The sequence below is a fragment of the Oryzias melastigma genome, linkage group LG4 (genome assembly GCF_002922805.2).
Source record: "Oryzias melastigma strain HK-1 linkage group LG4, ASM292280v2, whole genome shotgun sequence".
Lineage (NCBI taxonomy): Eukaryota > Metazoa > Chordata > Actinopteri > Beloniformes > Adrianichthyidae > Oryzias > Oryzias melastigma.
Genome location: NC_050515.1, coordinates 17,150,074 through 17,165,046, shown reverse-complemented (window position 1 = coordinate 17,165,046; position 14,973 = coordinate 17,150,074). Strand labels below are relative to the sequence as shown.

Sequence of the window (14,973 nt, the reverse complement as noted above, 5' to 3'; positions counted from 1 at the left end):
TTGTACGCTGTGAATGTTTGTGTACATTTACAGTACATCTGGAAAGAATTTACAGTGCTTCACTTCTTCCACATTTTATTATGTGACAGCCTGATTTCAAAATTGATTAAATCAGTTTCTTCCTGAAACTATTTAAAAAACCCATAATGACAATGTGAAAAAAGTTTTCTTGAAATTGTTGCTAATTTATTAAAAGTAAAAAAACAGAAAAATGATATGTACATAAGTATTCACAGCCTTTACTGTGAAGCTCCGAGATGTTTCAGCTGCTTCATTGAAGCCAACCTGTGGTAAATCCAGTGGACGTGATTTGGAATACAGGAGGTCCCAGAGTTGACGGTGTATGTCAAAGCACAAACCAACCATGAACAAAAGGAATTGCCTGTAGACCTCCGAGACAGGATTGTCTTCAGGCGCAAGCCTGGGGAAAGGTCCAGAAGCATTTCTGATGCCTTGAAGGTTCCAATGAGTACAGTGGCTTCCATCATCCATCAGTGGAAGAACTTTAGAACCACCAGGACTCTTTCTAGATCTGGTCACCTATCTAAGCTGTGTGATTGGGGGAGAAGGGTCCAATGACCCAATAATCACTCTGTCAGAGCTCCAGCGTTCCTCTGTGGAAAGAGGAGAACCGGACCTACACCAATCAGACCTGTGTAGTAGAGTGGCCAGATGGAAGAAGGCCCTTCTTACTAAAAAGCACATAGAAGCCCGTCTAGAGTTTGCCAAAAGGTTCCCGAATGACTCTCAGACCATGAGAAACCACATTCTGTGGTCTGACCAGACCAAAATAGAACTTTTTTGAGTGAATGCCAGACGTTATGCTTGGAGAAAACCAGGCGTCGCTCATCACCAGAACCATCCCCACAGTGAACCATGGTGGTGGCAGTAGGAACTGGAAGACTGGTCAGGATGAAGGGAAAGCTGACTGCAACCATGTTCAGAGACATCCTGGATGAAAATCAGCTCCATAGCGCTCATGACCTCAGACTGGGGCGATGGTTCGTCTTTCAGCAGGACAGGGATCTAAAGCGCACCGCCAAGATATCAAAGGAGTGGCTTTGGAACAACTCTGTCAATGTTCTTGAGTGGCCCAGCCAGAGCCCAGACCTAAATCCAATTGAACATCTATGGAGAGATCTGAAAATGGCCGTCCACCAACACTTTCTATCCAACCTGATGGAGCTTGAGTGGTACTGCAAATAGGAATGGGCAAAAGTGTCCAGAGAAAGGTGTGCCAAGCTTGTGGTGTCCTATTCAAAATGACTTAAGGTTGGAATTACTGCCAAAAGTTCAGCAAATAAGTATTGAGCAAAGGCTGTGAATACTAATGCACATTTCATTTTTCCGTTTTTTTAAAATAATTTTTTAATTAATTTACAACAATTTCAGATTTTTTTTTCACATTGTCATTATGGTTTTTTTTTAAGATTTTTTTCAGGAAGAATACTGATTTAATCCATTTTGAAATAAGAGTGTGACATAATGAAATTTGGAAGAAGTGAGGCACTGTGAACACTGTCCGGATGCACTGTACCTTAAAGACTGGCACAACATGGAGCCATGAATGTACTCATAACCTTCAATGTCGTCCGGAGATGTTGGCTTAAATAACATTTCATGGGGGATGATTCAACATAAATTGTCAAAAAAATGTGACAAAGCGATTTTACTTCCATGTAAAAAAAAAAAAAAAAAAAAAAAGTGGTCACATTTTTTGACAGCTCACTGTTTTTGAATAAGTAATTACATACAAACTCTCTCTAAACAAGCACACACGAGCAGTGAGGAGCAAACGCTATACATGTCTGCCTGAGATAAACACAAAAAAATAACTGAAATGTGTCTTCATCACAGAAATAAAAAGGTCAAGCCCCACGCCATAGGGATGAACTGACGATTAAAACCAAAGTTTCCTTGTCGAAATAAAAATATCACCAAACAGACACGATCCACTCTGAAATCTGCTCCTTTTTGTGTACATAAAGGATCGCTGCCAAATTCTGCTCACATGTTTCTGTGCTGATGTGTGACTGAACTGAGCATGCCTTTCTGGACTCTGTGAAGATGCAAATAAAAAACTCCTGATTTACACCAACGTTATGTTACCTGCGCACATTTACACACTCTAGAGTTGTGTTCGAGCTGGTTTATTTAATCATCTGTATACTAAATCCGACATTTCGTTTATTAAACTGTGTTTGTTTTCAGCATTTTTTTCCTTCAAAGAGCTGGGTTTGGTTGTGGTTTTTAAAGGGGGGAGGGGGGTTTATCCATCCATGAGTTGCATTGTGATTAGTCACAATGTTTCACTTGGTAAATTTTCTATGACAAATGTGGCTTTTGAACAAAAACAGTCCAGTAGGAAAATATTTCCTTCATTTTTTTTTTTCGTTTGAATTTCTTTTTATTTATTATTCATTAACTCAGACACCCCAGAAGTGGAATTTGCTGTGCCTTACCTTCAGGGCCTGCAAAGCCTTCGGTGAAGACCTAAGATGATCTGAAAAGAAGTATCTAAATCACAGATAAATGTTTTTTACAGTTTTCCAAACATTTTTTTAGATAATTCCAACTGCTGTGTCGGCTTCTCTCAGCCCTACACACTTTAGGCCGCGCTACTGTCAGACTGTTTATTTCTCATGAACGTTTCTAACCAATCGGATTTTAGCCCTCACTTGTTGCTAGGTTCATGACAGTCTGCCTTACGCTCATACAGTCAGTGATTCCAGCCTCACTTCCGGTTTTGCAGCAGCTTTCCATAAAAACACTGTTGATGAAACCATAGCAATATCTGGATTAAACGTATTTAGGTTGATTCAACCAATCAGAATTTTAGTTAATGTCTCTGTAGCTTCATGAGGATGGAAGATGACATCTGAATGGATGGTTAAAACTCACTCTACCAAAAGCTAACTTATTTTTTTACTTCAGGCCGTAGGCTGTAGCTGCACTTGATTTTTGTTTGAATTTTGTTTTCCAATAACAATAGAAGAAGGCAGAGAAATTAATTTAGATTTATTGCGTAAACTATTCTTAAGATGGACCTTTTTAGAAAAGTTGGACATCGTCAAAAAATGCTAGCCAGCCTGTCTCAGGAGAGTAAAGGATTTGTTCACCACTTTCAGCCTTCCAGCAGTTCTGTCTGTCAATTTCAATGAAGTTTTGTGACAATGTTGAGAAACAAAGGAGCCAGAATGTGGACGTTTAAGCTAAATGCACCACGGCTGCTACAAACGCATTGAGTTGCAGTGGCTCATAACCAGCAGATTCACGGCATGATTTGGGACAATATCATTTCCCAGACAAAAAACAGGTTTCAAGACCATGATAAATAAACTAGTGTTTATCACCCTCCTCAACCCCCAGAGATTTCAGGAGCACCAGATAAACTTCCCGCAATCATCCACAGAACTACAGGGCCCTCTTTGTTCCGTTTCAGCTGAGAAAAATAGACTGACAGTCAGAGTGGAGTTAATCTTTAAATGAGTTGGATTTACCTCTGCGAACTATAATTAATTTGTGTTAATAAACATAAACGCGTTAATTTTTTGCAATTAACCGTGTGCGTTAATGCATTAACATCGGCAACCCTAATTTAAAGTTATATTCGATTCGATCGACTGGAGTGGGACTGTAAGCAGTGAACTCAAGGAATGTTCAAATATTCATGTATTCAAAAAATGTATCAAGAAACTTTTTGTTTCACAATATGGAGATGAGAAGATCTAAATAGAGTATTTATACAAATTCCAAATATAAGGGTGTGTGAACTCAAATATGTGAAACAATATTTTAAATCATAACCACTGAGTAGCTTATGAATACTATTTTTGTTAATGGACATTAGTAAAATAATGTAGTTAAGCTTTCTGATGAAAATCATTGGATTTTCTTTACTTGATTAGTAATGTGTAGTGATAATTCTGAAAATAATCATTGAGTATCTTATTTCTATAACATGAAGCGTGATTCATATCAATATTTACTGCAGTTATGTAAACATGTTTTCTTAGGATAACCAATAAACACTCCATTTCTTTATGTGATTATAAATCGGCACACGAGGACAGGATTACAAACACTATGCAAAAAAAAATATAATAATAATAATAAAGCCTGTCTCTGACTGGATTTTCGCATTTCAGCTGTGGGTGGAGTCAGCCTTTACTTTTATCTCTGTGTTTTTGCCTTTTCAGAGGAGCTACTTGTTTTGCCAGTGAAGTAAGGGTATTTTTTTATATCTGGTGTCCATTTCCACGCTGTCAGACCTGCAGTAGTCATGTGTCTGAAGGGCTTTTTGTTTAGCGGTTCCTTCAGCCGTTACCATTCCGAAGAAAATAGACCTGGGAAGCTTTCAATTTCTTGTTCCCTGGTTGTATTTAGACTTGTATTCGTCAAACTTTACATTTTTCATGGGTAAGCAAAATTTTGTAAAAAGTAAGATTTTTTAATTAAAGATTTGGATTGTTTTGTAATGCATTATGTTTGTGTTTTGAATTTGCGTAATTTTGACAGGATACATTTTTATGCAAATCAAAATGTGTTGGTATATTTTAAATGTAAGTTTATTATATATATATATATATATATATATAAGACATGAGTTAATGTAAATTTGATATTTTTCTCTTTTAATTATTACACTATTTCAAACTTTTACTATTTTGACAGGATATATTTTTATGGAGAGTAAATTATTCTAAGTTATTTAAAGTTTATCTTGATTTATTCCAGAATAATATTCCTGTTTTTTCATTCATATTCAAAACAGTCATGTTTTATACATTTTTTAAGTTTTAAAAGTTTTGTTTTAGTGTGTTTAATAGATGTTTATCCTGCTCAACACACAACCTAAGGCAGTGTTTTGGAGTATGACCCCTGTTTTATACAGTCAATGCACCCACCCAAATCAGAACAAAACAACAAAACACTCCTACCCACAATGCACCCTGCATGCAACAGGTTCTACATTAATCATGAGGGGTTGTTACATCTTCACTTGTCACCTTTTGGGCATGTCAAAACCATCTCAGTCTGGCCTCTCTGATTTTAAGGTTGGGAGGTTTTTTTCTAGCAATAACAAATCAAAGCATTTCGTTTTTTTTTTTTTTACTCTTGTGTCATTTTATCAGAGCTGGATGCCGGATTTTTTTTTTCTTTTTAACTACAAGTTGGTCTAAAAGCTCTAGAGTGGACCCTGCACTACCGTGTGCTGGGTAGGGGCTGCGGCAATGACCCCTGTGGTCTGGCTGAGCCTTGGAATAAATGGATCCAAATTGTACCATTTCTGCACAGCAATACCGAGCCAGACTATTTCCTTAGAAAACAAAGCAAAAACACGATGTTCACACCAGAGTTATTCTGCATACATTTATTTTTGGTTTAAAGTTAAACATGTTTAACAAGGGGCGTCAACTGGAAATGCTTGCTTTAGAAGTGCTCATTAAAGGAAGTGCAACATTAGGTACAAAACATGGATCAGAAACAAAACATTGAAAAAAAAAAATGCTTGAAAATTCAGCGATAATTTGAAACCGAACAATGAGAAATAACTTTAATCTTTTACAAGAACTACAGCTAAAAACCTTTTTTACATAAAAACCTTTTATTTTCACCTCATTAAACTTTTCACTATTGAAAACCAAAATACAAGTAATTTTTAAATTAAAGCCATTGTTTCAAGTAAAAAATCTTAGCCTCAAATACACTTAATATTCTATATTCTGTAAAGGAAAAATAGTAATACATGAAAATAAATTATCACTATGTAAGAGTTTCAGTAAACTGAAATCATCAGAGTATAAGTCAAACTATCGGTTGAACAATTCAAAAAAAAAAGGACTTATACTCCAAAATAAACTGTAATGCTGCTGTTTTTGCCTGTTTTCTCTTGCTGGATCATCATGTTCCATCTTTAGCTAAAATTGAAGGAACAAACCTTATACCAGAAGTGCTCATCTTCAGTGAGATTTGATGGGACAATTTAAAAATATTACATCATATTCACAGAAAAAAAAACTTTCCACCTGCTCACGTGAGCAGGACCTGAGAGTGAAAACAATTTTATCACAACCTGCACAGAAAAAAGGGCTGTCTCATGTGCACAGTTAAGTTGGTTTTGAAAGTGTAACATCTAACACATTCTTCCTAGGAAGAGGTTTTTCTCAATAACTATTTTCAATAAAACATTTACCTCATTCATCACAGAAAAAAAGTTTCATACCTGTGTGGATATTCATGTGAGAAGTTAGGTAGTATTTGAAAGTGAGACTTTTACCACATTCCACACAGGAAAACGCTTTTCTCCATGTGGATTCTCTTGTGCTTTGTGAAGTGGCCATTATCAATTACATTTTACCACATTCTTCACAGAAAAAGATTTTAAACCATGTGGATTTTCATGTGCCTCGTGAGGCTGTGTTTTAAAGCAAAACCTTTTATACATTCCACACAGGAAAACGGCTTCTCTCCTGTGTGGACTCTCTTGTGCCTATTGAAGTTGCAATTAGCATCAAACGTTGACCACATTCTTCACAAACAAAAGGTTTTATACCTGTGTGGATTTTCATGTGCCTAGTGAGGCTGTGTTTGAAAGTGAGACTTTTACCACATTCCACACAGGAAAACGGCTTCTCTCCTGTGAGGATTCTCTTGTGCCTAGTGAGGTTGCTTTTATAAATAAAACATTGACCACATTCTTGACAAAAAAAAGGGGTTTTATATCTATATGGATTTTCATTTGAGCAGTTAAACTGGGTTTTGAAGTGAAACTTCTTCCACATTCCTTACAAGAAAATGGCTTTTCTCTTGTGTGGACCATCATGTGTTGCCTTAAACTGGTGGCAGTTTTAAAACTTTTTCTGTACTCTTTACAACTATATGTCTTTACTGTTTTGATTCTTTTATATTTCTTCTGATTAATTTTTCTGTAAAATAATCAATAAATTACTCAGTACACTAAATATTATTCAACATCAGGATAATAGGCTACATAGTCAATCACTGATGTAAAAATGAACAAGATTTCAAATAATCTGTTATATGTTATTGTTGCCTTTAAAAGTTAACTTTTATTTCAATTTTATTTATTTCTCTGTAACAATGGACATTAACCAAGCAACTATTTTTATCTGTTGTCCAGGGAAAAATGTTAAAAAAAATATTTAAAAAAATATAATATTAAAGCTTATACTAAGGAGGAGAGGCATATTAAAATGTAAGAGAATGTCAAAGACAACCCCAACCTCCTGTTCTCATTCAGTCCCACTGTCCGCCTTCATCCCCCACCTGCAGCCGCCTGGTCTCACCAACATGCAGGCGAGGCATCTCAAACACAGCTAATGCTCCGGTACTGTTAGCTTCACTGCTACAAACAGCGCTAGCTTTAGCAACCAGAAACCTGAACATTGTCAACTCTCGCTTTTTCCTCCAAACTACAACAACGAGAGCAACAGATGAGGACAAGAAGGAGTTCAAATTACGGTTAATCGAGCCATTTCAGCGACAAACAGCAGAAAACTTCAAATAGCTTTGCTGCTGAGAACCGCGTGTTTCTGCCGCTGCCCGCTGTGTGCGCGTGAGCGACAGAGTGAGAGAGGAGGACCCGATTGAAGCGAGAGGCCACGCCCTCCTTTGGATCTACCAATCAGCACTCACAGCTACTTTGAAAGGGAGCCAGAGAGAGCAGAGAGTGCTCTGTTTTTATTGTTTGCATGCCGTCACGTTTGGGGGGGCAGTCTTGAAATTTGGGGGGGGCATTGCCCCACCTTGCCCATGTCTAGATCCGGCCTTTAATACGGAAGTCAAAACAGAGCACCGGACGGTCCTAAGTAGGTGAGAAGAGGCGGTGCTCTAAAGTGTGTTTTAGAGAAGTCCCGGTGCTCAGCACCGGAGCGCACCGGCCCACTTAAAGCACTGCCGGGACCACTGATATTAATTATTTATTTGTGGTTGTTTGAAATTTTATTACATCAGTGATCTTAAAGCTGCTTAATAACCTGAATCTATGATTGTAAGCTATAAATATTTGATAAAAAGTCCTGAACCAGATATTGATAATTCATGTAAAGAGAATGATAAGGTCGAATTGGGGTGGGATTGTATAAGTTTGCTTCCTTCCATTCCCTTTCAAGTGATCAACTTATGATTGATAATGCAAGGTGTTATTTTATGTATTATTACCTGATTGCTTGAAATGAACCATTTAATTAATTCATTCATTTTATTCAAAAGAGACAAAAATGACAAGCTTAAAGAAAGTAGGGCTCTAAATTTTTCAATGGTGTGTGTGGGTTCACTTTCAGCTTATCCCTTTTTGGGTCACCACAGCGTAACAGCGTAACAGCACCCACTGTTTTGCATCAGTGATTTGGCAGAGTTTTTACGCCAGATGTCCTTCCTGACACAACCCTGTACTTGAGGGACACAGGGACCCAGTTAGGCAGCAGCATCAAGGGTCTTGCCTAGGGACCCAATCTGGGTGGGGATCAGTGGACAACCCTGGGAATCGAACCCAGGGCTTCTGCGTGCCAGCCCTTCACCTTACCCACTGAGCCACCCAGCCAGTGAATTTTTCAATTCATTATACTACTTCGGTTCTGCATTAAACTATTCCGTAAAGGACGGACTTGTCTTGACCATCTGTACCATTAACATTTTTAAGATCGTCATAGAGAGTAAAATATTAACTAATCACTAGTGTCGGCTGGATCTAGCGCTATGCTAGTTCCACCGCGTCACTGTGTTAAAACTGAATGCCTTTGATGTTCATAAAAAGTTGAGCGCAAAATCACTTAACATTGCTGATTCTCAAAATTTGTTGTTGGTAAGATTATATTTACTACTAAAAACAATGAAGGGAAGTGTCAAAATAGTACTTTGAAGTGCCATTGAGACAGTTCAGAACAGACAGCGTCGTCTTGGTCTTCTCATTCTCTGATAGGTTTATTTCTGACGAGAGCACCCCCTTCCCCCAACTCCCCACACTGTGACACAAGTTAGTTTTTGCAAAAATCTCTCACAAGGCGTGTGCCTGAAGTCAGAATGACGCCAAGACTTCCAAAGCATTTGTGTGAAACCCTTCTACAAAAGCAAATTGAACATACAAGTAAAGATTTTCTGAAAACAGTCTTAGGAGTTGTTGTTTTTTTCCTAACCTCAAATTAAATCTTGTGTGAATTTTTTCTTTGCATTAGCATGTCTTTAAAAGTTAAGATTTTCTCAGACTAGTTCCCATAAAATAAAGTACAGTTTTTTTCTCACACATTCCTCCTTTTCCAGCATCATACAATTTTGCTCGTGTGTGTGATTTAATCTTGTGTTTTGGCTCATATTTGCTGTCATACAGAGCTTTACAGAAATTAAATTCGTGTAGACTTATTGAATTATTAGTGTCCTATTATTTATTATATTTTAATTGCAAATGTTTTAAACGTAATAATTGGTGTGAAAGGTTTCATTTTGTGGTCTTTATGTGAGTTTGTGACATTGGCGCACAGTAAAAGATCAAAATACAGCTAAAAAGATGGTTTCATTAACTCTTATTTATTTTTATGACAAACTTCCAAACTAAACTTTACACCATAAAGGGGGATTTTTTTTCAAACACAAACAATTCAGAAAAACAAACAAAAAAAAAAAGTTTGCCAGAGTTTGCCACTTTACTAACTCAAAAATAGATTGGAAGTAATTTTCTGACCAATCCTAAAAATACTGACTTCCAGCTTCCTAAAAATTCTATAATACATATGTTGCCATACTTTGTTCCAGTTTGTCAATACAGCAAAACAGCAAAAAGGACATGTGATCTTATAGCTTCCCGTTATCTGCTTGATAAATGGAATCAAATTGATGACTGGGATGAAGCAGAAGAGAACGAGAAGAGGATCTAATGATGCAATTAGACACTAGGACATGACGCCGCAGGTATTTAAATATTTGAACATTGTTTCTTTAAAATGAACTTTTGCTTCATCATCTTGACCGAAAGAACATTTAAGAGGGGAACTTTCCCTCTGTAATGATGCTTTGTTCATCTTCTGATAGCAATATTTTTCCTCAGAGGAAAAAGCAAGTGCACACTTAGGCTGTTACCATGACAACACGATGCAACATGACGGAACATGGTTTAAGGGAGGTAATCCCCTGCCACGTGTGCATTATCAGACAAGAACAGATGTTATGGAAATTCACACCTACACAGGGTATATACCTTTTTTTTTAATCACATACAAGTAAGAATTGCACCCCAAGTTAAACTATAAAGGAAATTCAGACACAAACCTTTTTCCTAAAGATTTTCATGTGAGTAGTTAAATCGTTTATGGAAGAGAAACTTCAACCACATTCTTCACAATAAAAACGTCTCGTCTTGTGTGGATTCTCATGAGGTCAGTGAGGCTGCTTTTTCAGTAAAACTTTTACCACATTGCACACAGAAAAAAAATGTTTTTTTTTTCCTGTGTGGACTTTCATATGATCAGTTAGGTAGTGTTTTGAAATTAAACTTTTACCACATTCGTCACAGGAAAAAGTATTTATTCCTGTGTGGATTCTCATGCGAGACCTCAAATATATCCTTCAAATAAAACATTTTTCACAAAAGGTCTTTTTCCTGAGTGAAACTTTTTCTTCAAAAAGTGAGACTGCATTCGTTGGTAAAACATCTACCACAATCTTCCTGTGTGAATTTCCATGTGCTTAGTGAGTATATGCTGTAAAATGTTTACCAGATTCTTCACTGGAAAAAGGCTTTTCTCCTGTGTGGAGTCTCATATGAGCATCACAACTGGTCTTCTGGGTAAAACACCTACCACATTCTTTACAGGAAAAAGGCTTTTCTCCTGTGTGGATTCTCATATGAGCATCACAACTGGTCTTCTGGGTAAAACACCTACCACATTCTTCACATGAAAAAGGCTTTTCTCCTGTGTGGATTCTCATATGAGCATCATAACTGGTCTTCTGGGTAAAACACCTACCACATTTCTCACAGGAAAAAGGCTTTTCTCTTGTGTGGAGTCTCATATGAGCATCACAACTGGTCTTCTGGGTAAAACACCTACCACATTCTTCACATGAAAAAGGCTTTTCTCCTGTGTGGATTCTCATATGAGCATCATAACTGGTCTTCTGGGTAAAACACCTACCACATTTCTTACAGGAAAAAGGCTTTTCTCTTGGGTGGAGTCTCATATGAGCATCACAACTGGTCTTCTGGGTAAAACACCTACCACATTCTTCACAGGAAAAAGGCTTTTCTCCTGTGTGGATTCTCATATGAGCATTGAAAATGCCCTTCCGAGTAAAACATCTACCACATTCTTCACAGGAAAAAGGCTTTTCTCCTGTGTGGATTCTCATATGAGCAGTTGAGTGTGCCTTCTGAGTAAAACATCTACCACATTCTTTACAGGAAAAAGGCTTTTCTCTTGTGTGGAGTCTTATATGAGCATCACAACTGGTCTTCCAGGTAAAACACCTACCACATTCTTCACATGAAAAAGGCTTTTCTCCTGTGTGGATTCTCATATGAGCAGTTAAGCTGTTCTTCAGAGTAAAGGGTCTACCACATTCTTCACAGGAAAAAAGCTTTTCTCCTGTGTGGATTCTCAAGTGAAAATTTAGAGTGCATTTTGATGTGAAACTTTTACCACATACTTTGCAAGAAAAAGGCTTTTCTCCTGTGTGAAATCCAACAGCATCATGTTTTTCTAACATTTTCTCTGAGTCAGTGTCAGACTGGTCCGAACTGTGAGTGTTGTCCACATTTTTGACATTACTTCTGCTCCTTCTATTTCCTTTCGGTTGGGCTGTCTCTCCGTCTGTTGTTCGTTTATATTCTTCATGCTGCCTTCCTTGTTGGTTCTGACCAGCTGTTGCATCAAAGCTCCAAGTTACAAGCTGCTGACGGTGAAGATCTGCCTCATTATGCTCATTTTCCTCAAAATTAGGAGTCTCCATCAAAGTATCTGTCTCCCGCATCAGATCAAGCTGCTCTTTATCTTGGCTCATGCAGAGCTCCTGTTGCTCCTTCATCTGTAGAGGTTCTGGATTCTTCTGCTTCACCACTGAGTTTATCAGATAATACTGGAGATTAACTGGTGGAACAAGGAAACAAAACAAACAACAAAAAAGTGCATTAACACAGGAACTCCTAAGTGAGTCATTTTGACTGGTTTCCAAATTTGCAACATCATATATTGGTTAAAAAGAACTATGGACCAATAGGTGCCTGACTTTTCCTAAATGTGTTTATGATCTGAGTTTTACTATGTTACTATGCTTGCTTATTTGGTATCATGTTAATCAGCACAACCATACATATGCAAAACTAGCTTATTCAGTCACTTTTCTATGTTATATTCACGCACAAGACATAATATCATGCAAATGCAGAAAATTCCGTCTGAAAAAATGGGATTCATTTTGCTGTGGAAATTTCAAACATTTTTAACAAACTGTTTTTACATCACAAAACAAGAAGTTATAGGTGTGATTTTATAAAAAAAAAAAACAAGATTAAAATTTTCCAACAAAAATAAGAATTCAGGCTAAAGTTACAGATTGCTATAGATAGAACATCACAGACCTCTCAGCTACATGATGTGATCTTTCTTATGTACTTCAGTCTGCCTCTGTGGATTCAGCTATACCAGGCAGCCCCAAAAATGGTGTTCTGCTGTCTATTTGACTTTTTTCCTGGAATACTGTTTTTTATTGTCCGTTTTTTCTTTTTTTTCTCATAAATTTTCTGCATTGTGTTTGGAGAAAAAAAAATAAAACATATTTTTTTGGCAGAGGTTTGATCCAGCTGGATTTCAGGTTGGCTCGACTGGAAACTACACAAGTGGAGGTGCGTCTGTCCATTCTGAACGGCAATCCTTTAGAGACGTCGGTGATCAGGACTTTCGGAGAGAACCGTGGAGCTTCCGCAATTTTTAGACAATGCCATTGCTTGTTTTTGTGGAAAATTCATGTCGGTCCTCATCCTAAAATAACATTTTCTGTTTTCTCTTTGGATTTCTCATAGCAGACAGGTTTGTTTCGCTCCGTCCCCTTTCCCTCCGCCACCCATAGCGGGTGCTCTGGGCTGCAGCTTATGATGGACTTTTGTTCTTCGCCTCATGTCTTAAAATAAAAGATCACTTTCGTCCAAAAATTACAAATAAATGACATATTATCTCATTAATTTAATAAAATCTCAATCACAAAACCTATAAAAAGCTTTAAGTTTATTTTAGATGGAGTTTTATTACGCTGATCTCACAGCTGCACAGCAGGACACCTGATCGCGATTAATAAATAATAACGCGTCAACATTCACAGCTCTAATTTATATGCATTCACACACCAGCGGAGCCACACTGAAGGCAGGGAGGGGGAAGTATCTTGCCAAAGGACCAGGGCTCTAGACTAACTCTTTGTACTGGTTGCACCGGTGCGCCTAACTTTTTTTTCTTAGGTGCATCAGCACTAGGGCTGCCAAAATTAGTCGAATAATCGACAACTGATCGACTATTAAAATAGTCGAGGACTAATTTAAAAGTCGATTAGTCGTCAATTTATATTATATGGAGTCAGAGTGTAGTAATGTGAAAAGTTACAATGGTATCATCATTTATGGACTACTTTGGCATTTATTAAGGCTTTTTAGGCTATTTTGGCATTTAAGCTATTATTTCATCTACATGCTAGCTATTTTCCCTGATTTACGCTTTTTTGGGTGGTTTTAGGCTATTTTGAGTTGAGCTAATATTTCATCTACATGCTACCTGTTTTGGCTAATTTAGGCTTGTTTCAGTTTTTAGGCTAATTTGGCATTCAATTAATATTTTAGCTGGCTATCAGCTTCAGCATTTTCAGCTATTAGCTTCAACGATTTCAGCTATCAACTTCAGTGTTTTTAGCCATCCGCACTAGCATCTTCAGTGGCCAAATTCAGCTTACACCATTCACACTAGCATTATTGCAGGTAATGCTATACATCTATTTTTGTGTGTGTTTAAAGCTAAAAAAAAATGACTCGATTAGTTGACTAATCGGGTCATTTTTGAAGATGCTGAAATTGAAATTAAAGCTGATAGCCAGCTAAAATATTTGCTAAATGCAAAATTTGCCTAAAAAATGGGGGGAAAAAAAACGCTTAAGTTAGCCAAAACAGTTAGCACGCAGCTGAAATATTAGCTAAAGTTAAAATTTGCCTAAAAAACTGAAAAATTCATAAATTAGACAAAATAGCTAGCATGTAGCTGAAATATTAGCTAAAATCCAAATTAGCCTAAAAAAAAACTTAATAAATGCCAAAATAGTAAAAAAAATACTACCAGAATGCCATTATAACTTCAAACTTTATAGTCGATTAGTCGACTAACTGTGGCACCCCTAAACATTTACCCCACAAATATGTTTATATCCAAATTCTTAGATATGCAAATTATTGCAGTTTTGTAAGGATGTCCCTGAATCAGTTGTTCACTTCTTCTACCTCTGTGAATTCTCACTTGAATTCTAGATCCGATTAGAACTTCTTATAGATATTAATATTATAATACATTTCAAACTAATTCTTACATATTTTAATTAGGTAAAATAGTATAAATTTCTTACACCACCAATCTAAATGCTATATACGTAAGTGTAGAGTAAGAAAAACAACTCCCAATATTTGAAGGTTTTATGATAGAGTTCTGTCAATTTTATGAATATCTTGAAAAAGATTAATTCTCCTGAGGCATGTAACACAGGAACAATTTGCTTTTATGTTTATTGAATAATTCCCTGCCTTAGATGTTTTTTCTCTCCTTTTTTTGTCAGTGCTTAGTATTATTTTCCTTACTATTCATATTACGCTTATTTCTTACTTGGAATTAATTCCTTCTGTTCGCCATTACCTTTCTTTATATTGTAATTTTCTTGATGAAAGTTGACATTAGTTAATGTTTTTTTTTATGGAGAGCTTACTGTTGAGAG

At 36.8% G+C, this 14,973-nt stretch overlaps 1 protein-coding gene across 1 annotated transcript; it reads right to left on the bottom strand.

Moving 5' to 3' along the window:
* Nucleotides 1-10,206: 10,206 nt before the first annotated feature.
* LOC112150135 (gastrula zinc finger protein XlCGF26.1-like) lies at nt 10,207-13,128 on the bottom strand. Its single transcript, XM_024278160.2, has one exon. It carries the CDS (start codon nt 12,037-12,039, stop codon nt 10,702-10,704), a length of 1,338 nt encoding a protein of 445 aa, XP_024133928.1. The 5' UTR covers nt 12,040-13,128; the 3' UTR covers nt 10,207-10,701.
* Between the last annotated feature and the right edge of the window lie 1,845 nt (nt 13,129-14,973).